The sequence below is a fragment of the Apteryx rowi genome, unplaced genomic scaffold (assembly GCF_003343035.1).
Source record: "Apteryx rowi isolate R43461 unplaced genomic scaffold, aptRow1 scaffold_16, whole genome shotgun sequence".
In the NCBI taxonomy this organism is placed as follows: Eukaryota; Metazoa; Chordata; class Aves; order Apterygiformes; family Apterygidae; genus Apteryx; species Apteryx rowi.
This window is the reverse complement of record NW_020447863.1, coordinates 2941276-2969039: the sequence shown is the minus strand read 5'-3', so window position 1 is coordinate 2969039 and position 27764 is coordinate 2941276. Positions and strand designations below refer to the sequence as shown.

At 44.2% G+C, this 27764-nt stretch overlaps 1 protein-coding gene across 1 annotated transcript in view; it reads left to right on the top strand.

Moving 5' to 3' along the window:
* PAPPA (pappalysin 1) overlaps positions 1 to 27764 on the top strand; it is a 183868-nt gene that overhangs the window by 110693 nt on the left and 45411 nt on the right. The window contains exons 11-13 of the mRNA XM_026059708.1: positions 16779 to 16892; positions 17364 to 17499; positions 20972 to 21185. Coding sequence (XP_025915493.1) covers positions 16779 to 16892; positions 17364 to 17499; positions 20972 to 21185 — 464 coding nt within the window. The remainder of the gene's footprint in view (positions 1 to 16778; positions 16893 to 17363; positions 17500 to 20971; positions 21186 to 27764) is intronic.

The following is a 27764-nucleotide window of genomic DNA, read 5'->3' as shown; positions in this document are numbered from 1 at the left end:
GCGCGCATTTGCTTATCATTTAGAGATGGATCTTAAATGCTGATTTGTTACTTGTTAGTATGAGACTGCTGAATAGCAACATACTGAGGGAAGGAAAAAAAAAGACTTCACAGTATAAGATTTGTTTTGAACAACAAAATACTTACAAAGAATGACACGGTCTTGGCAAAGAGATACACATTTGAAAAATGCAAAGGTCAAACAGCCCCCCCTTTAAACAATCACTCTTTCTGCAGAAGCAAGACTGATAGACAGCCACTTCTACTTTCCTGGCAGCCACTCTTCAGTGCTGATTAAGAAATATTCTTAGTACTGACAGCATCATATTTAAAGCCAAAGAGGACCAGTCAGCAACATCGCACCAGCACAGAAACACTTGCACTGGTGCAGGGTRTTTTTACAGTTTGATTTTTAATCTGGCGTCCTCCGCAGATGCTCGAAGTAGATGCTGCTTGGTACCTGCTCTTGACTGCATGAGGAATTTCAGCAGCAAGGGTTTTACGTGCTCTCGGGCTGCTCTTCTCCCTACTGTTCTTGCTGCGAGTTTGTAAACAGCCTCTCTTTGCTCTCCGCTGTGTGTGAAATATTATCAGTGTTGATGTGCTGGTTGTGTGGTGTTTTCCGCAGCACTGTTTACTTCTCAGGGCCTTTCTCGTGCTAAAGATTATTGATGCTAGCATTAAGTCATCAGCTGGTGTAAGCTGGCAAAGACTACAAAAAGTCTGTAGTGCTAGGCAGATTTATATTAGCTAAAGTGCAGATCCAGTAAGCATAAATACACAGACAGAGGGTGCTTGGACTCTGATCTGTTTTGTGGATAGCTGCAATTTTTTCCGTATTGAAAGTCCCCAGGGACTCCTTTTCCAACTAGTTTGGATCTGGCCAGGATCAGCCTTCTCGCTGCTGGTAGGAGGGGGTAGGATATGTCCTGCTGACATCTTAAGGACACCTGGGTGTGACAACACATGAGTTTAACAAGCCAACTAGTGGCCTACCTGGACAACCCCCCTGGAAAAGCCTCATCAGTGAAGCATGCTCAGGAGGAACGTATGGGGTGGACTAGGCCAGTGTGAAAGGGAGGCGGCGTTGCCCTCCTGGAGGGTTCGACAAATCGGGGTCTCGAAACGGCCTTTGTGGGTTCAATCTCAGCACTGTCATTGCACGCAAATGTTCTCTTGCCACAGTTAGCACTGTGCGAGTGCGTTAGCTAGTTTGTTAGTCTCCCTTTCTTTCTCGAGTAGGTTGTACAAGAAGGATGGCCTTGGATTTTGGGGGGTTTTTTTGGTAAGTGTCTTTTCTACACAGACTTGCCCTTGCAGGAAGCCTCAGACAGGCCGGTTTCAGGAGGGGTTGTTTACCTTGGCTCTCCTCAGATGGGAACTCCATGGTTTCGGAGAGAGGAGCAGGCAGAGGGCTGGCATGTGCTGAGTAACCACATGAGGCTGGAGACGCCATTTCTCCTCACCTCTTGCTGGTGTCACTCCCGATTTGGAGAACTGATTTGTTTGTGGTTTCCTATGGAGCCTTTAAATGCTTCTAATAGAGAAATATAAGAAAGGACTAAAGAATAGTTGCATCTTTATTGTTGCACTTTCAGAAAGCTGCTGCTTTTACTCCCATTAGAGCAACGTGTGCACAAGGCTGGGAAGCTGGTGGTTGCACTGGCGATTTAGAGGGCCAGCCCCTTAACAGCCCTGTCTGTCTTTGCATTTCCTCCCAGTTCTGCAGAAGTTGATTAGAGCAAGTCACCATATCTCCTTATGTCATTGTTAGTACCTGTTTTTCCCACGTATGGAAAAAGACACAGTTCAGCCATAGTTAATCAAAAGGGAACTCTTTCCTGATGCTGCTGGGCGCAAACAGATCCTGGGATTCATTTTTGTTCCCAGACTAACACACCCTATTTTCCCTCTGGGTACCCCACAGGGGCTCGTATGGAGTAAGAAGTTGTGGAAGAGGATTTTTATTACATCCTTCCCACAAACAGAGGCCCCCTCCTGCCCCTGTTGCAGTTCCCATAATTGCACTCATCCAGACTCACTGCAACAAGCCTATTCTTCCATCTGCAGTAGGAAGATGTCTAGAATTGCAGTATGTCTGAAATTTCCCACAAAAAGGGAAGGCAGGAGTGGGGAAATACTCTGAATAATGGAAGAAATAACATGGCAGAGCAAGGGCTCCAAAGCTGGTAAGAAAATGCCATAACAAAATTGAAGAGAAAGATGCTGAAGTTCTCTGCCACACAGTTTTATTTCGACTAATAAATATAACTCTGAAGGTGATTCCCCAAAGATCCAGCAAAGCCAACAAATAGAGTAATCTTGAACAGGAGTGGGGAAGAGAGGAAACCTGCAACTTTTAATGGAGATGCCATTCCTTTCCTTTGGGGTGAGCTTGCTGAGAAGAGGGAGGGTGTCTGTCTGTCAGCTCTGCAAGTGGCCCTTTTTGAACTTCCCAACTCACAGCCAAGTCCTGTTGCTCTTCAACGGTAAGAGTTTTGTTGTGGTTGGAGGGATAAAAAATTCCCCATTTTTAATAAGATGATTTGCTTTGCAAATGTCTTTGTTATTTATAGCAGAGCCAGGCTTTGAACTGCTAATCTCTAGAGGATGAGAACAGAATCCCACTAAGTAAAACCATTAATGGAGGAACCATGAGTGATCAGAGACCGGTTCTGGAAAAAGATGAACTGGACATTCTGTTGTGAAAGGAATGTAGGTTTGCTGTACTCATCTGAGCAGATTTCCAATACTGGCTGATCCACCAGAAGGCTTCAGCTTAGTTTACAGAAGCTCCAAATCTAAAATTAGTTCAAGGAAGCCCAAATCTTAATCCTTATTTCAGCCCTTCCCCAGATACTACAGAGCGGCCAATTTGCTCTGTCACCTGAAGGCTTCTGAGGAGGTAGTCCTGACACACCAGCCTCCTGGCTTCTCCGCTTCTCCTGCCGCAGAGCCGGGGATAGCAGGGCGCTGCAGAGGCTCTGTTCCAAGGGAATCCCCCAACCCTCCCTTAAGCAGATTTGAGTCATTTACAAGCCTGGCCCCAGCCATCATGCAAATCCAGGCTGGGGATCTCGAAGGAACGTTCCTTGCCATAAGAACCCTTGGCTTAAGTAATGATTTTTTCCATAGCTTTTGGATGAATGCAGATTAATTAAGCCTTATTGCAGCCACACTAGTTGGAGAAAGAGTTTTTTGTTCCATTTAATAGATGGGGAAACCAAAGCTCTGAAAGGTAAAGCTACCATTTGAGGTTTAAACACCAGGCTTCCTCAGAGATGGTGCAGGCACTGTGAGTTATTGACCCTAGTCATCCTGCCACGACTAGGAAGTTCAGAAATTCTTGAAAAGGAAATGTTCATATCTTGAAAAAAAGAAAACTGTGTTCAGGTCCTGCTGGAGCTTGGTTTCTGGGAACACAGACCTGGAAGGGGTTCTGGGGTCCTTAAATCCACTGTATTTCAATGCTGTCAGCCACCTCACATCATCTTGTTTGTGAAATAATCAGGCTTTGTCCTAACACAGTTCGGCTTTTGTTCCCAGTACAAAATGATGGAAAACTCTTCCACAGATTCCTTGCTCTAATGTTTAGAAACCTTATTTCCCATCTGTCTCGCTGGGAAAGCTGGATTTTGCAATCCTCCTGCCAAAGGAGGTGATCTTGTTCGTAGCTCTGCTGTGGTTTGCCTGGGGAATTCCACTGGTCTTTATTCCCCCGTCTCCCTGCTGCACTGTCTCCTTTGAGACATGGGCCGTGCGGAGGGCACCCAGGCCAGGGCTGGGACAGAGACGGGTGCTAACTTCAGGACCGTGGCTCCTGCTCAGAAATACCTCAGTATTTTGAGGAGATCTCTGAAGCAAAATGAAACAAAAAATGGGATTTCTATACACAGAGGCATGAAAAAGAGTGGCTTGCAGAGAGATGGTTGAGAAAGATGGTTACCCATAGAGGAGATCCAGAGCTGGCTGGTGAAAAGGGGATGCTGTCCATCACCTGACTGCCTGTTCCCTGTTAGGACAAACAGCGGCTCGCTCCCTCTCTCCCCTCCGTCCCCCTCTTCTTTCAGTGCTCATTTGATCCTGGCAGTAGTAAACCTTCAGACTCCATGGCTGATGTTGTAGCCTCTGGCTGATTTGTGTAAGGGGAGGACAGAGAACACAATGAGATGTCAGAGGAGATTCCAAGCAATTTTACCAAACACTCCAGGGATTTTTTTTTCCTTTCCATTCCCCTCCCCCACTAGTTTTTAGAATAATTTTTCAAGAGCACATATGCAAGTCATCTAAGGGGAACAGAACAGTGAGTACCAGGGGCTGGTACACTGTGTTCCCTTTGTGTACTGTACAGAAAATAGATAAAAGAAACAAAGGATGATGCAGAGAGCAAAGCAGCCATCAGTACTCTCAGAGAGGTTCAGTCTGACCTTTTCAGAGATGAAGGTCAAACCAAAATCCTCAGGTGCTGGAAATTGGTCCTGTCTTCCTGGGACCAGGAGACATTTATCACTAACAAAACGAGAGCAGAATTCCATGTGTTTCGTTGTTGCTAGAGGTGAGGAGAAGACAGACAAGGAAGGAATATTGTCTTGGATAATAATAAGGATTATGTGCTTCTTTAGGAACTGACATATCACTTAATGATCATATTTGCTGTACACCCAGTCACCCACCCAGATTACACACTGTAATGGAAAACAGCTTGGAACCCCCTCTGTCATCGGTGAGATGGAAAACAGGACCCCGCAACAATCGCAGGGCTCGTTAGCATGCACTCGTCTGAAAGGAGACCCCCCTCCTCGGCCCTTGCCCCTCAACCTGCCAGTCTCTCCATCTGCCGTTGCTGCTCCGAACCCTTTAGATGCAGAGCATGTCCAGCCATAAGCGTGGGATAGCTCCCCTGCATCCCATCCGGATTGTTTGTCTTGGGTCCCTCTCCATTCAGAGCAGAACAATTTTGCATAAATGCGTCGACACGTCTGCATTGTTCATGCATGAAGGGTTCTCAGCATTTCTCATCCCACCCCCGCCCCAGCCGTCTTCTCCCTACCCCCCGTCATATAGTTTCACCAGCTTTTGCACGATTTCCCTGCGCAACTGTGAATAAACCTGCCTAAAGCATTGCTAGTCAATCAAGCAAAGTTAAAAATACCCAGTCGATAGCTTTTGATGGAATTAAAACAAATGATCAGAAGGCGAGGACGAAAAAGGGTGCAAGAGCAAAGCCATAATGGCCTTTACTATGTAATTTGGTTTCATGTTCTGCACAAGAAAACATGTAAAATATGTAAACAGAACTCTCCAAGATTGTAATGTAGCTACAAAGCCACAGATATACAGACAGGCAGGGTGCTATTCTTCAGCAGAACGGAATGCCATCCTCAAAACCACACGATCATTTCTTTAAGCCTGAAAGTAAACTTTCTCATGCCAGCAGCAGAGAATTTATTTTTTCTTTTAAACGAAGGATTGTCTGCACTACTTGTTCAGAGTACTGTAGGCACTTAAGCCCACATTGTCGTGAGAGACCTCTCATTTTGAATGCCACTCAATTCTGGTGTGTTCGTCTTGAGATGTCTCTAGAAGGCATGATTTTTGGAGGATGGTACTTACCCAGCATTGTCCTGAAAGCACACCATATTGGAAGGTCTCTCAAGTTAAGCCTGCTGTCCCTACCTGCAAATAAACAGATCTTAAAAAAAAAAAAAAAGAGGGACCATTTGGATGAAATCTTGAGCTGCTATAAGTCTCTCGTGGATCCTGATATCTCAGCTGGAGCCGTCCCTGTTGGAGACTTCCAAATTAGTTCTCATTTTTGGAAATACTGTCTGTAAGGTTTCAGAGTTAGTATCTTCTGAAGTCATTTCAGTTGTGAACGTGATAAGTAGACGTGATTCACCCATCTGGTAAATGGGCCCAACTGCCCTTGCTGTCAGCAAAAGCCCTGCGGGCCCAGTTTTCTATGTAGGGCCTTAGGGCTGTCTGCAAACATTTAACGCATGCCAGGAAGTCCTTATTTGCATGGTCGGTGCTATTACCTGTGTGTGCATGTACCTACTTACTGGGAGAAGCCCTCGTTTCAGGAAAATACCAAGGTCTGCTAGCCATTCTGGTCAGTGGACCAAAACCGTGAAGCTGAGCACTTTGGGCAGAAGGTGTCTCGTTGTTTTCCCCTTGTCTGTTCATTAGCCCTTGCATCACTGCTCTGGGTAAGACAGGAGTCCCCTGTTTGTCAGGGGAAGCTGAGTGCAGAGTGGAGGCGACTTAGTTTCGGAGGCAGGTTTGGTGCCAAAGGAGRTGGGCTATGGCTTGCCCTCACTCCCGGTCAGTCCCCCATGCTCAGCTACGTTTGTGTTTTGCTTGCCCCTGCAAAGCTCTGGAGCTGCAGCCCACGCTTCTGTGTTTGAAGGTGGGCCCATCATCTGTGTTGAATGATACTTTTGTACAGTTTAACTGTAGGTTCCTTAAAAAAAAAAAAAAAAAAGACTGAGGACAATCACAGCCAAATTCTCAGGGGTTTTTGAGCATTTAGCAGTGAAGGTCGCAGCTCAGGATTTATAGAAGTGCCTAAGCATCTAACTGCCATTGTGTTTCTAACCTGCTGAGAGCTTTTGAAAACTCCATTTGAGCCTTCTTTTCACCTTTCCCCATCTAAATAGCTTTGGAAATCTACCCTTCTAGCAAAGCAGATCTTTTCCTGGTGCACTGCACTGCATTTACCCTGTGACCTTTACCTACTGGAAAAGGAAGGCCCTGCCGTATGGAAATTTTACTTCGTCCCGGAGGTTATTTCTGGTGGGAAAGGCCGAGACTCCAGCAGCTGTGAGCGCCTCCATCCCCTGCACTCCCGCTCCGTCCTCTCGGAGGCCACTCTGGGGAGACAATGAGGCTGAAGAAGCCGTGAGCTTCCTCCCACAGATGACACTTCTTCTGGGAGCAGCTGGGAGTTTCTGGAAACTCCCCCCCTAGCCTGAGACATTCGAGGAGGAAATGCTCCAAGTGGTCCTCTGGTTTAATCCGCTCGAGTCTGAAGCTTATCAGATCACCCGGCGCTGCTCTGAGGTTAGATAAAAGCCACGGGCTTCCCCAGGCACCTGCAGCAAAACCTTGCTTGGAGGCAGATGTGAATGGTCGTGTGCCAAAGGAAGCAACTGGCTGCTGCTCGACAAAGAGTCTCGCTGGATGGTCCAACTCGTGTAGAGGAATTTGTTCATGCGGCGGCAGTCCCGTTAGTCAGCGGTTTTAGAGTGACGGCTGGAAAAGCCCAGGGAAGTAAGGGGGAACTTTTGGATTTGCATACCACAAGCCGTGCCTTCAGGTATTAGGAAAAACAAGCCGCAGGGCGGTTTAATTTTAATTAGCGCGTGCTGATGTGTGGCTGAGTGGTGGGATAGGAAACCAAAAGGCTTTGACGGCTGCGATGTAACAGTAGCCRGCGCCCCGCAAACGCGTGTGCTAGCCCTCCTACGCAAGCGCGTGGGCGCGCGCCCCCCGCCGCGCTCGCGAGCGTCTCCGCCACATTCTTCCCTCTTGCTGTTACATCCGGAGTGTCTCTTCTCAATGCATCATCTCCCTGGATGTATCCAATTAAAGCCTGTTGACAGGCCAGAGCAGACTTACACCCTTAGGATCTGAGGCATATGTACGTCTTCATATAGTGAAGGACGACAACTGGGTGTCTGGCTAGCTCAGTAGGAGCGTGCTGCGGAAAGCTGTGCAGCTTCGGGAGGGAAAAGACCGAGGGAGAAGAGAGATTTGCACCCCCAGTTATTCTTGCCTTCGGAAGCGCTGTGTGTTGCGGCTTGCATGCGGTTTSTACAGTGTGTTTACATGGTAAATAACCCTAAACAAAACCGAAAAACATGATTTTAACTCTGAAAATAAAAGTGCTGGAAACCCCTGGTTTTCTGCACATGAGAAAGTTTTGTTCTTTAAACACACAGATGTTTTTAAATGAAAAATCACTCTTTTGACCTTTCCTGAATGGGATCATGTGGTCAGAGCTGACATTAACCACTGCACGGCTGTTTGTTTCAGCCAGAGGCAATGCTTGGCGAGCAGTCTTCGGAGAACGTGATGGCACCTGCGGTGTCTCACATCTCCTGGAAGTTGCTACCGTACCCAATTTGCACTTGGGCTATTCAGGGGAGGTGAGGTTAAGCAGAGGGATATTTAGGGTCTACTCCTGCAGTGCTTGAAACCAAAGAGTGTTGTATTTTTTTCCTCCTTGCTAGTTGAAAAAATATGCCTGATTTTTTTTTTCCTATTTGTCTCTCTTCCTGTGAGAAATGTTGCCCAAGTGCTTCTAAGCACCTCTGTATGTCTCAGCCAGTGTATTATTCTGATGGAGACCTCTGCATCAAGCTAAAGGTCTTTGGACGTTTGTTGTGTTGCTTTGGGGCTTTTTCTAACTAGCTGTGTGCTTTCTGCATCCAAGCAAATTTATAGGACCAGCTTTGGGGAGGAAGGAAGGGATGTTACCAAGTCCATCATAACAAGCCCTATCCTTCTTTGTCTTGCCAAACCAGAAAAACTACAATGAGTCCAGAGAGTTGGATCCACTAATATAATAAGAAAACATGTTTTTAAGGGCCTCCCAATGTGTGGCACGTATTCTGCTTTTGACATCCTGATTTTCTGATGCCAGCTGCTCCCAAATGAAATACTCCTGTCAAAAAAAAAAAAAAAGAAAGAAAAAGAAAAAGAAAAAAGTCCGTTGCTCCACTCACCAGTGGTATATGCATAGGGAATGGGATTGTTTTCCTTTGCCGTAGCACCCCCACCGCCAGCCTTGGCCRGCAGTTACATGCAAGCTTTGCTGCGATGGACCTAGCTGGTTCAAGTTAGAGACAGGCAGTTCGGGAACCCGAGTGTGCAGCCAACAATAATGTTCTGGCTACTGTATTTATTTAACCTCRCTCTCCAGTGGATGGATATACAGTCTGCTAAAGCACTTATCAGTCTATAATGCCTTCACACTTTTGTGAGCAGCAGTGTGGAAGGTTGTAGACAAGAGCTATTGCTGCTGGTTGAAAATGTCTTTTAGCTTTAATGAGGCTCATGTTTGTGGAACTGAAGGTAGAAGGTCTTCTTCGGGTGCTATGTTCTTCGTGCTGTCTGTCTAGCAGGCTGCATTTGGCTGCTATTTGTAACCGTAGATGTATTTGGAAATTCAAACGTAATAGTAGAATGCAATTCAGGGCGAATTTTGAGAATCAGCCCTTCTAGGTGAAAATCCTAGCGGTGCTGGGATAGACAATGTAGCTGTCTGAGAGGAGCATCTTTATGTCCTACGGCTGTGTTGAACAAATAGCAACCCCCGATATGAATAAACAGGAGCACATGGCAAAATGTTCAGTTACGCTTGCATGTGCTTCCTATGAGATTGTGTTCTGTGTTGCCATGCACTTTGAGCTATCACTTCTTTTTACATCTATTTGATGTGCACTGCTGAATGGCAAAAGAAGTAGGGGCAGGTGCAAATTATACTCGTAAGCTCCAAATTCTAGTATTTACTTGTGGGCTTGTGCAAAAGATGCAAGCTGATCATTAAATCACGTTAGCACAATTGTTTCTTCTTTCTTGCTCTTTTTCTGTAGTTTCTGGCTCAGGGATTGAGTGACATCTTCGGAGTGGTTCTCTGAACCGTGCAAAAATCATCTGGTTAGGGTTTTGTTATAAAATCAAAACTCCATATTGTTTTCCTCAGTAGGTCCAGCTAGGATCCTAGATATTTTGATTACACCTGGCTGGATGTCAAAGTCAATGTGGGCTTGGTACAAGGCCAGTCAGAACTGATATACAGTTTTTTCAGGTATACCATGTGAAGTTTATGGTTTTCTGTGATTTTGATTTGAACTCAATGTTTTTAAATGAAATTTGCTTTGAATTTGGGGATACCAGAAATTCAAAGGAAAGCTCAAAGAGCGCAGGCCTGCATGATTTAAAAATTCAAATACATTGTTCATACAGACTCTTTGGAACGGAAATAACTGCATTTTTTGAGAAAGCTAAAGTTAATAACACATTGGATACACATGCAATCTGGGCCATCATCTAATGAAAATCCCTGTAACTCCCATTTGTTTTCCTGAAATTAAACCAGCTTATATGACAAACAAAATGGCCCTTTGCATCTTCCACTCATTTGTGAATCACAGACCCATTTTTCATCCAGTACTCTACATAAGGGAGTCTCCCTTTGGAAACAAGTGCTATCATTTTTATTGTAACAATAGAGGAATATATCCCCATGTCATCCTGGCAGCGAACCACTGATGCCAACATCATAGCAGTTGTGATGTTTTCACATACATAAATTAATAAAAAATCCATCCTTTAGCTGAAAATTGGGGATCTTTGCTAAGAAAACTGTAGTAACAGGATAAATGAATGCTAAATCTGCGAGCTTCAGATGCTATCAGCTGCTCCAGATTCAAATGGAAAGTGGCTGTGCAGAGAATGGATGCAGCAACTGGCAAGAGGGCTTTATTTTGTCCTGCAGGAGACATGGTCTGCTTCCCAGTCCCACAGCCAGATTCTGTTCTTCATTACACCAGTAGAATTGACAGATGAGATTTCCTCTTACTTCTGAGCCAGCTGAATCTGGGAGTAATATAGCATCAGTGTGTTACCTCAGGAGTTTTATCAGCTTCCAGTTGATAAAACTCTGCTGATCACCTGCCTACATGCCTTTGTCCTGGAGGAAAGCAACCGTGCTAGTTTTTCATCTTTTGCCCTCAGACCTTTAAGTAACCCAATAAAAACAGGCAAAAGCAGACAAAGCGCAAGACTTAGTAAAACTGTGTTTTCAAAGTCATATTCCTTGCCCTCTTAAAAGTACCACTATGGGAAAACTATTTCCCTGTGGCCAAATCAGACACAGAGGACAAGGGGAGGTTTGGAGTGGAAGATGCAGTTTATGGGCATCAGAGGTAAGGAAAAGTTGCTGTTGAGGAGGAGGAAGCAGACTACGAGGGATCAGAAGCAGGAAGGCTATTGAAAGAAAAAGGATACAACTTTCTCTCCTTTTATCTGTGCCTGCTTATAACCTATGCTACTGCTGAATCGCAGAGTTGTTTTTTGGGGGGCAAGGGGGTTTGTTTCCTGGTGTTATAAATTCATGGTTAGTGCACATAAAAATATGATATGCGGACCTGTTTGGATAAAATAACTTTGAATGTTTTCCTTAAGTTTCAGAGCCCAACCTGAAATGACCCAATCCTGATTCTCTAAGTTGATCAGCTAACCATTGACTTAATATTTCTGACAGGACAAATCCAGTACACTGGAAATACTAGATCCGCAATATTAATAAAGGGACAAGTCTTAAAACATTTCTAACCAGAATCTGGAAGAAAACTCAGAGCAAAATTTCTGGATGTCCCCTGAGTAAGCCTGTTCATGTACAGTTTCCATCTGAGCTCTGTGGGCCCCTGAGGTTTGGATTGGTCATAGAAATTGGCTGATTGTCGAGGTGTTTGTTGAAGCCAAATGGTGGCCTTTTTAATGATTCACTGCTCACTAGTATGGGCAATTTCATTTTTCTGTAATTCCAACCCAATTCCTAGCTTAAATGAGAAGAACACTGGAACAGCTTTTAGAACAGATTGGAGGTCTGTGCTGCAGGAGGCAATCTGAGTGGCATCCATGTGGCAGTCAAGCTGCCTTATAATATTGGGCAATAAACAAGCAGGAACCTTCCTGATATTTAGCAACTGCACTGGAGTTTCACATCCTTGGGTAAAATTAACCTTAGGTCTGCAAGAACAAAAACAGGCTTAAAAATCTGACCTCTCAGTGACTGCCAACCCTGATGTCTGACATTGGGGAGTTAAAGGTTTCGTCTATAAGGGATGTGTTAAAATGTTGCTTATGTCACGGATGGGATTTCTGGCATCTGTTGGGTTAAATATAAAGAACATTCTGCAGGGCAGCCAGCTAAAAACTGTAGATTAATTAGGATTCATTATTATAGTTGAAATCTGTTCTTTAGCTGGATCTTCAAACAACAGAATATGTCCTGTTTGTGCCTCCACAGGTTTCATATCAGTCAGTGAGTGTTTCTGTGCACTTGTACTATCCCATTCAGGATGGGTGCACTCCAAAAATAGATAGTAATGTGGGTTTTGCCAGTAGATCATGTTCCTGCTCATTTTGCGGTTGCTGTTTTGCAAATAGGACAGTGTATAGCCTACTTCAACCCAGAAACCCACATCATTGACTCTCTTGGTGCAGAAGCGGCAGCAGTGCAGTCCCCAGTAAAAAGAAGGGAGGGAGAGGCAGCAGTGTAACATTTGGGACTTTATAACCACCTCCAACGTTTTCCTCCAGAAGAAGGTTGCTCTCTACTGCCTGATGGAAAAGGAGTTGTGGTGGCTCTTCATAGCTGTCCTTAGCTTGAAGACACGGTTTGGAGGAAACCCCACGATGGGAGAACACGATTTTGAGAATAGACCGATGTGCGCACTGGAGATTTGCTCTGCTTACAGCTGTCTGTGGGCACACACACAGGCATGTCCACTCCAACTGCAGCGTCAGCCCTGTGCCAGAGATGAGTAGGTCTGCATCCCTAGTATAAATAGCAGCTTTGGCTGTCTGCGCTTAGGATTATATTGATATAACAATATGAGAGATGAGAACCAGTACTGTATGCAAAGCCTGTGGTGTCTGGCTGTGYTCACTCAACTGGAAGGACAGAGCTGGATGACATCTGTTTGTTTTTAATCCACTCGTGGGGAGGCATATCCATCACACACCTGTGTGCTTATTTGTCCCTTCTCTTTGTAACATCTTTGCACCTGTTTGTCACTAATGGCTTTTACCCTGAAGGTACCTGTGTGACATGGGGAATATCATCCTCGTCTCACAGGCTTCTCAGGCCTGGAGAAGYTAAGGGCTGACCAGAAAGTTGGTAATGGAGCCGTGCACTGGATGCAGTTGTGTTGAGCCCTTGTCTAGTGCCCAATCTACCATCAGTGATCCTTAACTTGTGGCTTGCTGACAACAGGTGACCATCAACACAACGTAACATTGCTTGGAGTCAAAGGCAACCACTATTGCTCCTGTAACGATGCAGGTTGATAATGGACCTAACCACAATGCTGCCCACAATATATACGTGCAGAGTTGTTGCTCGTGGAACAGGAATGGTTGGGAGTCGTTCAGGAGGATGCTTTCCTAAATTGGCTCTTTGGTATTTTCCCACATTACCTGGAAGTAAAAGGTTATGAGGAAAAGGAGTTGAATGATGCTTGTTACAATAGTAAATGTGTTTTAGATGTGGCAATGAACTAAGACTTCCTGATATATCACTTTTCCCTTTCTGCTGACACATTCTTTGGTCCCCTTGAGTAAGAGAAGGAAAACAGGAGAGGCAGTTTGAAGAACATGTTGTCTCTGTGATTGACAAAAGGTTGTATAAATCAGTCAAAGGGAAACCTCCAGGCATTCCCTCTTGTGGGAAAATACCACAGCTCTCTTTGCCCTTGTTCATTCTGTCTCTCGATGTTTGTGTACAAAATGTGTGGGTGGGAGATGAGCTGGATTAGAACCCTCTGAAAGGAACAGACATCGTTAGCTCTTTTAATTGAAAGCAGCTTTCTAGGGAGGAGTATGACATGGGCTTCCAGTAAGTAGATGCAAATACTCCCCAACTACTTTGGAGCAGATACTAAGCTCCTTTGGATCCCAAATACTGTATGGATCTAAGAACCTGGATAATCCCCAGTGAGCAAAGTTTTGAGTCCTGTGTGATTCTGTCACTCTTCAAAGCAAGTGCTTTAGTGTTTGGTAACACCCTGAAATGAAAAGTACATCTATCCATCTTCCCGCCGCAGCTGTCAGGTGCTTTAGCTGCTGTTTTGCATCGTTGTAGCAAACAGGATGATGTTAGGAAACAGTTTTTTTTTCTCATCAACATGAATTTCTATGAATTTGTAGCCATGAGGAGTGGTGATGCTCTGTCTTGCAGCCCACTGAAATGCGCTAAGTTGCCATGTCCTAATCCCAGTGTCTCCTGATGCTCCTTTCTTGTGTGTGCCCTCCTCCTCCCTCTGAATGCCACTGTTCTGTACTGTTCAACAGCAGGTTAGAAGTGATGGGATTGTAGTAGTAAGTGCCTTCACACCGCTGTCATCTTCTAAGAGATGCCTTAAAGGCAGAAGTGTGAAAGATTATCCTGGCAAGTAATTCTCAGACTTTGCAGTTGTGTGACACTCAATAATTGGTTAGAGTTGAAAAGGATATGTATTTACCAGGTGTGTTAAAGACRCTGTTGAGATGGTGGAATCTGTAGGTGACTGGGACAGTTTATCCAATCGAGTTGTTATTAGAAAATCTTAAAGAACCTTTTTGTGCTAGATAAATTTACTAGATAACAGCTAGTGTAGAAGAGGCTATCATAGTCACTCCTGACGTCATGCCTAATAGACTTTTTCCTCACTTCTCAGTCATACTCTTCTCATAAAATACTGTTTTACCCCAGTACCACTTTGAATCACTTGCCTGAGTAGTAGATCAGCCTCAGCAGGCCTGGAAGCTTATCAAACCCTCTTCAAAGTAGACCAGTCTACTGAGTCTGCACAACTCAGCTGCACATGTCTGAAACACAGGCTCTTTATGCGATGTTAAGATTTTTACTAATAGTCTCAGGCAGAACCAGAAAGTGCTACAGTTCACACACGCACACAAATCAAACAAGGCATTTAAAAGTTATCAGAGATTTCCAAACCACCTCAGCAGTGGTTTATTTTGGGTTTGATTCAAACTTTTGGTGAAAGTCTGCCTGAGTTCTTAATGCAGGTTTTTACTCACCCAGTAAGTGACACTTAAAATGCACCAAACGTCAGTACTTTTGTTTCTTTCAACCACCTTTTTTGACCAATAGAGCAGGAGAAGATACAAGAATAAGAACGAAATCGTATAAAAGTAATGAGACCTTTGTTCATGTCGAAGTGCTCTATGACCATATAAATTGCAGATGTGGGTAAGATAAATTCCCTAACTGGAGAGGTATTAAAATAAAAACCATGCTCCCAACAAGACACAGGCTGCTGAAAATGCAAGAAAAGAGAATTGCGAAATGATACATGTCGAATTGCTGGACTGGATTTCAAATGCCAAAGATAGTTTATGTAAAGCCTTGCTCTGCTGTAAAATGTAACACTATCCACTGGCTAGCCTCAATGAAGCTTGGTCCCAGTTGTTTTAAAAAATAAATAAACTAAAAATCTTCTTCCAGCCCATTAAAGCTGATTTATGTTTTACCCATAGATTCCTGTGTGCTGGACCTTGAGAGACTCAGATTATAGAAGTGATTACCTCACTTTTGGCCAATCTGGTTTCTCCTTCCCAGGCTCTCTTTACATTGCCTTGACTTTGCCTACTGAGACCAAGGGGGGAGTTCTGTGCATAATTACTGAGTGGACATAGTATATTAAACCATTAAAAACATCTTTGCTAATTCTCTCATTTCACTTTAGGGTTTTCTTTTTATTTTAATAATCAGGGAAATTGCTTATGGGAACAGCTTTACTGACAGCACATCACCATCAGATTGCTCAGTTTAGGCTCTGGTCTTGGAAAGAAATCTAATAATGTCCCCAAGAGTATATGACTCCACTTAGCACCTAGCACAAGTGATCTCTGTAATCAGTGCTAGACTCTCTTGTGTGCTGGTCACATGGCTAGCACAGCCATTTGAGATGTTTTGGCCTCTTGGGTTACATTCATAGCTCCATTACCAATATCCTGTGTGACCACAAGGAATTCCCTCTATCTCTGTGCCTCTAGATAATAATGAAAGTCACTGAAGTCGCCAAAGTGTTGTGAAACTTAACAGGTACTCTTCAGATGCTCTGAGACCCTCAGGTGGAAGCATCTTTCTAATATAGTGGCAGCTTTTTGCATTATGGACATTCTCTTGCTTGTTCTTCTTTGGGGAATGAAAGTTATAGTCACGTTTGCTTCTTTATAGAGCAGCTTCACATAGCTGTGTGGTTTCAATGTAAATCCTTCATTTCTTGCAGCTTCTTTTTCACGTCTTCTATACTGTTGTCACTGCAAGACTCTCTGGTACTTAAATTCAAGTATTCTCTTCTTTGGGCTTTTCATCCATGCCAGCATTTTGGATTCATCTTCTTGTTCTTTACTGGAAAGACATTTGCTTATAATCCCACTTCTGCCTGCCATGGAAAATGCTGGATGTAGGAAGCAGGTGACTCCAATTACAGAAAGTAGTTGCTAAAAGACATTATCCTTGCATTTGCTTAAATTTGGTTGTAGAGACGGGACTTTCCTGGCTACACTTACTTCCAAGTTTACATGGCCATCTGTGCGTGACAGTGATATGCAGGCTTAAATAGGCCATTGCTTGAGTAGTGTGGAGTGCATCCACAGGCTGTCTCCTGCTTTGAGTTGGTGCATTCAGAAGTGACTGTTGCTTTGACTTCAGTGGAAAAGTGGTGGTTCGTTTAGGTGGGAGCAAAGTTGGGCTGGACACTCTCAAAGCCCTCATAGTAATAAATCAAGTACAAGAAGAAACTGTTGGTTACCATCCTGCTGCTGTGAGTCCTTTGATCCCTTTTATGTTTACATTTTTATTGAGGTGAAAGACCCCAAAAACTTAACTTTGGAATAATCTCATGGTATTTAGAGACATCATTATTATGTATTATTTTATTCTAGCAATGTACCTGGACTTTTGTCCCGCTTTAAACAGTCATAATCCTTTCACAATGTCATTTACATCCATTCTGTCATTTCCTTTTTCTCTCTCAGATGTGTCGGACTAAGGTGATTGACTTGAATGATGGTGTGTCTCAGTATGCCTGGTATCCCTGCACAGCCAACTTCCAGTATTCCCACATGACTCAGACCATTTTCTGGCTCAAGGTAAGAAGGGCACAAGTCCCAGGGTAATTCAGAAGTTTCCTGTTTGCCTGGCGGTTCAATAGGTGAAATATCTTGGGATGGCCTTCCCAGTGCCAAGCTGCTGCTTTCTTTGAAGTATGTTTGGTGCAAAATAGCAAAACAAAGTCTATGAGCGTGTAACCATCTAGGGAGTGACTGGTGAAGTCCCCTCCTGTGACAAGTCCATTGAGCTTCAGAGAGGTTACAGCCTCCAGCTGCAGAGCTGTTTAATTCAAGTCTTATTTAGTTTGTGTATCTGGGTTTAGATTTCCTGTGTGCTAGATAAAGCACAGTCAATAAAAGCTCCAATAAGTAGGACAGATTGGAAGAGAAGACTTCTCTGTGACCTAGAATGGGAATTGTTATTTTAAATGTTCTGCACTGACTGATGCTTTTTTTTAAAGCCCACCCCTTTTATCCACCTCAGCTTTTGTGGGGCTTTTTTTTCCCCAGGCTTATTTTTCCCAGCCTATGGTAGCTGTGGCAGTCCTTGTTCACTTGGTCACTGATGGCACCTACTACCTGGATCAGAAGCAGGAAACCATCAGTGTGCAGCTGTTTGACACCAAGGAGCAAAGTCATGATCTTGGTAAGAGTGTATTTTATTCAAATCCCTCTTCACTATTTGCTTAATCTGTTGCTAGCCCTGTTCAACATCTGTGGCCAGTACTCCTGCTCAGTATTTCCAGGATCAGACAGAAAAATGCTTGCTTAATACGGCAGGACCTGAGTTCGACTCAGTCTGTTGAAAATGATGCATCATTTGATGCATCTTGCTTATAGGGAGGTTTCTGCTGTTTTTTGATGGCCTGGATACTGGGTCTTCTAAAGCTTCATTATAATGCCTGTGGAGGGGCTCCAGGTAAGACTGCTTAACCAGCTGTATGAAGAAGGCCATTTGCTGCTGCTGTTGTCCAATGAAGCAGATCATAATCAAGGCACTTGGATGCCTCACAAGGAGATGGATGGTTTTCTTTCTCTCTTTCTCTTCTCTTTCCAGGGTAACAAGGTCTTCATGAAAAATTTTGGTTTATCTAGGCCAACGTTTTTCATGTGAAGTATTTCAGGTTTGATGAAGTTCTAACACCAGGGGCCTTGCAGGCTGAGTGGGAGATGCATGGCTTCAAGCGGATGTGTGTGACAGAGTCTATGGGCTTACAAGTTGTACTGAAGTCCCAAGATAGATCACTGAAAGTGATTTTTAAGGAAAAATAACCTCCTCCCCCAACTTTCTTTTACCAGAACTTCGCAGTTTTGCCAAGCTCAGACTCATATTGACTTCCTACTAGTGATGGAAAAGATAAGGGACACATGCAAGTGAAAGGTGTTTGATGACTATCCTGTGCAATATATAACATTGGTGGGGTGTGGAGGAAAAGATAGAATGTGAGGTGTCCGTTGTCAGAGGAACAAACAGAAAATCATAGCAAGTTATGCAGGTTGAACTAGGATAGCTCCCAGTTTGCACAGAGCCCCTGCACTGGTCTTATCCTCCTCCTTTTGCAAAACAGTGGCACATAACTGTTTCCCTCTGAGAAATAAATGACAGAGACACAACTATGCTAACAACTACTTAATGTGACACTTTGAAAAGAGACAGACAGACAGATTGTGAGAGAAAATGGGCAAGAAAGAGGAGCAAAGAGGAAACTGAGGGCGAAGTTTTGAAATCCTTGAAGAAGTTGCAACATGAGTTTGGCATGCCTCAAACTGACGCCTGCAAATCTTCACAGTTGAGACGGTGCCTTCATCATGGAAAACCCCCCCTGACCTTCTCAGGGAAGTCTGTCTTAGAGCAGAGGAGGAGAGGTGTAGGTTGGTCCACCCAGCAGTTCTCACTTGGGCAGAGCTCCCAGTAGCTGTTTTTGTCTGAACTCTGGGTTTAGCATTAGGTCCTTTTCCTGTAGCAAGCTAGAAACTGCGGCTGGGATGCAAGTTTGGCATGCAGGGGATGAAGGATTGACTGGATTGTCAGACAGCCTTAAGCAGAAGTCAGCAACAAACTAAAAGTACGTCCTAAAATGACGTAACAATCATTTAGCTTGTGCTGGATTGCACGGGGCTGTAATGCATGTCTGTCACTGGTACCTGTATTAGCAAGTTTAAAGCTAGATCAGGCCACAGTGTGCTAAAGCGCACTCCCTGCACAAGTGCAGTGTACCCAGAACTGCAGTTTGCTGCACTGGCCAGAACAAGCTTTTACCATGGGGATGCCCCAGAAATAATGAGAAGTTTCTTTTGAGTCTCCCCAGGACAGGGAGAGGTTAGGATGGCAACCACCTCAGAGCTGTGGGTTACAGATACTGGCATTCAGCTGCTGAGTACATTGCAAGAGGTGTTAAGGGACGGGTGAATGGATGGATACAGAGCTAGATGAACAGGGGCAACCGTGAAGATAGCTCTAACTCATGCTCCCCTGCTAATATGCTCCTGGTCTACCTCAAGTGGGTTTTTTTTCCTAATGAAGGCAGGTTAGTTAAATGCTGCCCTGTCAGTCCCCATTTACCTTGTTGGGGCAGAAAGCACCAGCAACTGCAGTGCAGCTCGGAGGATCTGTCTTGTTGTGGATGCCACCTTAGCACTAGGAATGAAACTGAAATGAATAAACAGCCTCATACCATAAGGTCTTTTTTGGCTTTCCATCAGAGAAGGCAGAAACTTCCAAGGAATTTGGGAACCCGGGATTTCAAGTATTAACTGCACCTGTTTGTAAGTGAGAAACGTGCACCGTTCCGCAAGGAGCTGATATCAAAAGACCTGTGGGAGGCAAGTAGACAGAGAGGTTATTTCAGGGTCAGGTAAAGACCAAAACAAAAAGAGGTTTGCTTTTTTATTTTATTTTTTATTGCAGGAAGATTTTTTTTTTTTAAACAGAGGGTGGGAGATAGACGTTTAAAGAGAGTGGTCAGAAGTCTGTCCTAATTCACAGGAAATCACTTTCTAAGGAGAAAAATGAAAACTTTTTTCTTCCTTTCCTTTTGAATCAAAAAAACTTGAAGTGGAAAAAAAAAATCCCTGAGCCAGTTAAACATGCAAATAGAATTTATTTTATTTTCAAATTTGTAAGTGTAGTGGGATAGCCAAAGGGCCTGGGCCAAAGTCGTTGCTGGGGGAACTCCAGTGAAGTGAACAGAACTGGAGCCGAGCTGATCCTCGGAGCGATGCCACAGGGAGCCGTAGAGGCAGGACTTTGCAGTCAGTTGCAAGCTTGTGAATCTGAGTTAATGAATTTTGAGGCCAACTGACAGTTGTCTGTCCTTTGAGTTAGACCTGAGATGGATTTGGCCCATCTGAATTCAAGTTATCTCTACGTGAAGGTGGGAATTTCTTCCTGACTGAGTGCCTCCTCTTCTGAAGGAAAAGGGATAAGAAGTCTCCCCAGCACATCTCTGGCGCTACTGGGCATCCCCACCTCCTCAGATACTTTGAATTATTTTCTTCTCAAAGGAGGTCACCTGCAAAATCCTCACTGTATCCATCACCCTCATTTCTCTCTCTCCAAGACCATCTTCGCCCTTTCCAGGAAAGAGCCAAGGCTGAAAACAATTGAACGAAAGCAAAACTGGGCACATTTGGCATAGAGCTGATGTAAAAAGTTTTACGTTGAGTGCTAATGACATGCACAGCTACAAACAAGCCACTGGTAAACTGCCCACTGTACACAAAGCCACCCATTCTGCCGGTGCCATTTGATGCACAGTATAAAGGCTTTAACTGTCCTCTCAGACTGGTTTTACAATAGTGCAACTCCACTTCCTCCGTGATGGTTGCTCCTGATTTAACAGAGCACAATAGAAATGTAGCTATGGTCTAAAGAAATTGCTCTGAGAGCCTACCGCATTTGCAGAGAGAATGGCAGCCTTTCTTTAGCTGTCTGGAGGGATATACTTCTCTGCTAAGCTCTACAGAGCGATTTGGGAAGCCCCTCCAGGCAGCTTACCATAACTTTTCAGTTCTATAGGGCCGTTCCTATGGGTGAAATGCTTCTGAAGTGCCAACGGCTTCGGGAAGCAATTGTGTTAAGTCTGACCCTTCCTCTGATCTTGTCTCTCTTCTGGCAGGTGTCCACGTCCTGAGCTGCAGGAACAATCCCCTGATTATCCCCGTGATCCATGACCTCAGTCACCCTTTTTATCACACCCAGGCTGTCCTCATTAGCTTCAGCTCCCAGTTTGTGGCCATCTCCGGGGTGGCCCTGCGTTCCTTCCACAACTTCGACCCCATCACCATCAGCAGCTGCCAGCGAGGACAGACCTACAGCCCAGCGGAGCAGAGGTGAGCCTGTCAGCCTGCTTCCTTCTCGCCTCGCCACCCACCGCCCCCAGCCCCAGCAGGCCTGAGCGAGAGGTTAAAAGGAGACAGGAGGGGCAAGGCAGCTGAACCCTGCTGACCCTTTTGTGTTGCTGGAAAAAACCCGGCAGTGTTCTCATTGATCACGATGGATGAGACATTTAACCCACATAGGATACTGTTAGTGAATTATTTCCTCTTCCTTTCTCCTCCCTCCTTTATCCCAAGCTTGGAATTGGGGCCAGTTAACTCTACATGCATTCCCCAGTATGGCATCWTTTTAGCCGCTCACACGTCGTCCTCGATCTAAACTGCTTTGTGCCGTTAAGCGGCTACGGGGACCTCCCACAGAAGCAGTCGCACAGAGACAAAGTGATTCTTGTGCCCCAGCGGGGCCGGGTTCTGCCAGGTGCTCAGCCCACTGCGGTGGGTGCTCAGCAGCGAGCATTCGTGTCAATTTTATGGCTGGGCAAAGGCTCTCAGTACCTCCAAGGATCCGGCTCACGTTCTGAAAAGCTCTGTGGGACCCCCCAGGATGAAAGGTTTATGGCTACCGTTTTATTCTTGTTGTTATTACAGACACATCAATAGATCACCACCAACCCCTCTCAGTCTCTGCTTTACAGCATCCCACAGAGATTGTGACCTTTCACGGCCTCTGGTGCAGCAGCTTCACGGATCCTTTCAGCAAGGCATTGAAAAGAAGTGGGGAGAATTTAGCAAAACACCTAAAAGAATCACTTTTCTCTGAGAATTCAAAGTTGCGAGCAATCGTCAAACCATAGCAGCAGCAAAAGTAAAACAAGTTGCTTTTCCTAGCAAACCTCTGCTCAGCCTCCTAAGCAGGCTGTCAGGTTTTTGATAATGTTCTGGCTTGTTTTTAGGACCTGCTTTTATTCCAAGAAGGGGGGAGGGTGGGAAGGGGGAGAGAGGGGGAAAAAAAAAAGAGTATATCTATAGCTAAATCAATCCAGTCAGTGTGTTCTGACCTAGATTCAAGGAGTCTGATCATTCTGTGCAATAGGTTGTATAAATTCAGAGGCCCAAAGACAGCAAGATCAAGTTTCAGATGAGAAGTGTAGTTGTGGAAGTTTGGCCAAATCCCAATGCAGAGACAGAAAAAGCGCAAGAAGGACCCACTGGAAGGAGATAGTAAGAAGCAACAGGGAGCTTGAGAAGGCTCAGACACAGGACCACATTCCTCTATCTCAAGTTTTCAGTAGGAACTGAACCATTTGTTCACTTACAAAATTAGAAGTGCTCTGTGTTTAGAAAGTTATTTCCTTAATAAAAAATGCTTTCCCCTTAGGCAAAGCTTCAGTGAGCCTCTGCAGCACAGCGAACTAACCTTTAGAAATCTCTTGGAGAAGAATCACCCATCATTTGTCTCTTTCTTCTTCTTGATTTTTTTTGTTTTGCTTTGTTCTCATAATGCACTGACCCATCTCAGCCCCTTGGTCTCAAAAACTTCAGTCAGAGCCTCGCTCTTTCAAAGCAGTAACATTTTAGGACTTGCAGGTTACAATGTTGGATTGAACATAAAGCTTCCAACGTCAGTCAAGGAACTAGAAACTCTCTGAAATAAAGCACTGATCCAAAGCCAATTGAAATCAGTGGGGTTTTTTCCATTGACTGCAGTGCTGTAGTGGAAAATTTCCAATCTGCCTTGTGACGGGATCATTCTGGGTGACCATATACACTTTCCTCTCCATATATAAGAAACCCCAAGCAGTTCAAGTATCCAAGACGTAGAGAAAGATGTGCATTAAGACAAATATCAAAGCAGCCAGGAACAGGCGAACACCAAATCCCTTTGCTGTCACCTGCCATCTTTTTTGCTTCATTAGTTTACCCAATCCAGAATGAACACAGAAAAAGAGGGKTTTTTTAATTCATTCTTATGCAGGGCAGCAGCTGGATGTGGGTTTTCTGCTGCGAGGGCTGTCCAGCGCGCTCAGCGTGTGTCAGGGCTGGACTGTCCCCAGTCATTTGAAGCCACCTCCTTCCCCTCTGCCTCCCATGCTCACGCTCACCCCATCGGACCCCCTTTGAGCACTAGTCTCCTCAATGCCCATCCTTCCCTGCTCCCCTTTCCCTGCTGGTTTCGTCTGCATGATATGATCATGTATTTAATCAATTTTTAAAAGAACTTTCCTTCCTACATCAACTTCACCGCTTTCATTTTCCTTAGGTAAACATGGATATTTTTGCCTTCTTTTTGGCTTCTCTCTGCGAGAGATATTATTTCCCTCTCTTCAAGGAGAATTATTTTGGTTGGAGAGGATTTATAGCCACATACAGGCACTTCTAGGCTAGGGTGCAGATTTTAAATATGTGAGAGAAAAGAAATATATCACCCCTTAAATGTTAACACAGCTTTTATTTTGAGGGTGAATGGATCTCTCCCATGGGTTAGTGACGACTTAATAACTGAAAATAAAACATGTACTCACTCTTCTTTCTTAAAATGTGTATTAGAGTTAAGATTTAAAAGAGAAAATGGAGCTTAAATGCAAAAGTCCCATTGAACTTTATAGGGATTTGTCCTCAGTCATCTTTAGTTCTTTTGAAAATCCATTCCATCGTTCTGAAGACATTTATAGAGGGTTTAAAAAAATATGCTGTACTTTCCAGTTGTATTTTTCCAGTTGTTGTTTTTTCTGCTGCAGCTGACCACAGGCTTCTTTTTATTTTTTTCCACAAAAGTTTACCTCACTGTTGGAGATGTGCTGTAAAAATGACATGCTTTATTTTCACACTGCATCCTTAGAACAGATGTAGTGGCCCAGTTAGTTCTCCTCTTGCACAAGTTTCACACCTATATAGCTCAAGTTATTACAGTTTTGATATTTCCTATTCAGCCTTGTGGACAGGAGAGTGAAACTGGGTGTGCAGAAGCAATGGTTTATGTTCCCACGCTTGGTCACTTGAGTGCTGTGAAAACATAACTCACTGGGGCTACCTTTGACAGTGGTTCCTCAGAAATTAGAGTTTCATCCTTTTCACCATGTAGGAAACATCATCTTGGGGATCTCCCATCCCTGTCAAGGTAGTTGCTGTGAAGCTCTGCTTTTCCTCAGTGACAGTTCCCTGCCTTATTCACGAGACCTGCCACCTCCTGCATTCCTCCTGTTGTCATTTGTTCCTCTCCTGGCAACTGCACTCAAGAGGCATTAAAACCTAGGTAGACACCCCACTTCAGCTGCCAGATTTCTGCATTTCATGACAGTTTCCAGCATTATAGTTCTCCATTAACTCCCTGTTTGCAATGAAAATGAGCCCTGCCTCCGCTGGTGTGATGTCTTGCTACCTGCAGCTCTCCAACATGCAGCTGGCATGGCTCTTCGTGTTTTCTAGTTAGTGTAGTGAAAATAATTTGCTTTTCCTGGTTCTATTAAGTCTTGGTTTGTTGATGTGAACACACTGTTATAGCTGCAAAATGGCTTCTGCAGGGCGGATTTTGTTTGTACTTTTCTATGTAGCAGTGTGTGTACATCTATGTGTTTCACAGCTGTTGTAGACCAGCACTGTAGGCAAGAAAACTCAGCGTGGCCCATGTGTCTCGGTTTCCTGAGGTCAGCACCCAGGTTCTGAGTAAGAGACCTATGCTACGTCCAAGCATGGTTTGAAAGCCGTGCATCCTTAGCTCCTTCTCCAGAAATGCACCACCTGGCATATCTGAGCCAGCATCAACCACTCCTCAACAGCACGCCTGGCCTCCGCAGAGTTTGCTCTGAGATTGCTTCTTTCAGTGGCCCAACACAAGCCTCGGAGGAAAGTAGCTCGCTCCATCCTCTTTTCATTGTCTTAGCTGTCTCCTGATGTCAGCTTCTTGAAAAGAAATGATGAAGATAAATCTTTAGCAGTGTAACGAATGCAATCGCCCTTTATAATTCCTGTTTTTTTCTTTCCTTTTTATAAGGAGAAAAAGAAGTCTTCTCATCTCTTTTTCTTTATTTAATACAGCTTTTTCTTAACTGATTCAGCCACCGTTCCCCTGCCCATTTCCCCTGCCCTGCATTCTGTCATTAAGCACAATCTCTGTCAGCTTGCTTCTGGTGAAATTAATGAATTTCTCACAGAACTGTTAATCATGGAAGCTTTGGTCTGTGACATGTGTTATAATTCAATGGGTTTTTAACCTTCGCCCCATTTTGGTAATTGGCAAACGGCATCATTTGGCTTTTATTAAACTGGAACGCGATGTGTTTTCTTTGTTTGCCTCAACACATTCTCGCAGGGAGACCCGCCAGGCTGTTAGCGTTGAGGCACACAGGCATCGCTTCRCCCCTGGAAGGGCGTAAGGGGGCTTTGAAAGCTTTATCAGTTCAATGTGGACCCCACCGGACAGGATATCTTACACAACAGGGTGCACCCCTGGGAGGGCAGGGCAGTTCCCCATCGGGAGATGTTGCCCTTCCAGTGGTGGGGCTGGGGCTGAGGACAGGTGCTAGCCCGACTTTTCCTTCCCCATGGCTTACTTAGGGCTGTATCAGGCGTTTTCAGTAAATCTTCAGTGCCCATCTGCATTCCTGCCCCACCAGTTTGAATTAGGGGTGCACTGCGATCGCTGTCGGAGACAGGTCTAGCAGTACTGAAGTGAAATCACTGAAGGGAGCATAGGTGAGAGCTACTCTTTTGATTGCTCCCATGGACGAGATTTGAAGGCAAACACGTGCAAAGAAAGGACTCAATCCGTCTTCCTGTGGCCCGGTTGGTACAGGTTCACCTATCCCCACTGAGTCCCAAGGATTCAGGTACACGTTCTTTGAGTTTTCGTGTCAGTACAAAGAAAGCAATGAGTTTTAGCTGAAAACCAAAGATGATAAATTCACTGATAACTTTGCAGCTCATACCTCTCTTAATTTCTGAAGCTACAACAAGGAATGTAACTAGAAGCCTTTGCTTTCCAAAATGGTGCATATACATTTGGATTAAGGAGAGATAACCTGCTTTTGCCTTTTGAAAAATCTCTACAGACAAAGCAGAAGCCAATTCCACCATAAGGATAAATTTATTAGAAATAGTGACAGAAGGGTATAGGTATGCGAGTTATATGCTCGGTGGCATAGAATCAAAATTAAGCATACTTCAGTTCTACAGTCCAGACTGGCCTGAACTGTGGAAAAGGAAGTTTTCCCCATGTAAAATAGATAATGGTTGGGCTCGTCTCATATACAAGTGTACACTGTATGCTTTTATGCTCACCTATACATATACACGTGGCAGAACTATTGCTAAGAAAACAAGTAATTAGGGCACTGCGTTAAGATGAGTTCTTGGAAAAGTGCTTGACCCCAGGGTTAGGGAAAAAACGTTTGGCTGCTCTAACCTTTTCAAAGGAGGGAGTACTGGTTTGTTTTTATGTCAGGAAGGAAGAGTTCCACTTAATTGTCATAATTTTCTGTAAACATGTTAAAATACAAATGTTTCTGGGATTGTGTCTCCAAGACCCCAATTTAGCAAAGCCCTTAGCTATGTGCTTACATCCCCCTGTAGTCAAATCTGTCAATGGGACTTAACCATGCTTTTGAAGTTAAGCACACATTTAAGTGCCTTACTGAATTGGGGCCAATATTGGCACAGAGAAGTAAAGATTTAGAGGCTAATGACTGAGCTCATTTAGATTAGGGATGGGCAAAATGGATTTAAATAAAGTAAGAACTGGCTCAGAACTTTAGCCTACATGTGAAATTAACTCAGCTCAGGGTTTTTTAAATCATCCGAATGGTCTGCCTTAATCTATATTTTTAACATGTTGCAGGCATTGGAACATATGCAAGAAATTCACTGCTTCTTGCACTCAGCTTGGTGTGCTTTAGGAAATCGTACTTTTCTAGTGCAAGGAATTAGAATAGGAACAGGTGGATCCTGAGGTGGATCTAGTAAAACAAACAATATCGGGGAATATCCCAGGCACCAATACTTGTTCATTATATGTTTTAGTAAGTCGTCAGAGTGGTCCCTGGATCCCTCACATAGGTTTGGTCCAGACCAGCTAGTACGCTTGCAAACAATTCCCAGGTGCAGTTTGGGAGTTAGGATAGACCAGGGATGACTTGAAATAGGCAGTTTTGATGATGTCACCCAATACTGAGAGATAAGAAGAAAGCTCAAGTTGTTCCATGCCAGGGAGCAACATGAGTTAAAGTAGAAATGATTTCATTCTCAGATATTCTATATTGTTTCTTCCCCAAGGAATGCATAGTTTCTGGAACATGTGATGATTAACCACTGTTAAATGACAGTACCCGTGCAAGAGCTTCTGTAACCCACAATTCTGTAATATGGATATGATGGATTCTTTGTCTAAATTTCCTACTTGGAGATATTCATTTCTTCTTCTTAATTCTGCATTTGCAGAACTCAATTCAGGATCATGACTTCAAAATTCATTGGGATTTACGGCTGACAGTAGCTGATACCAAATTGGAACCAGTAGCTAGAGAACCAGAAATATTTAAATTGGAAACATTTGGTGGCAGTGGTTGTTTTTTTACAAAAAGTGAATGGTTGTATTGTTTGTCACTGAAGTCATTCATATAGAGTTACAGACAGAGAGAG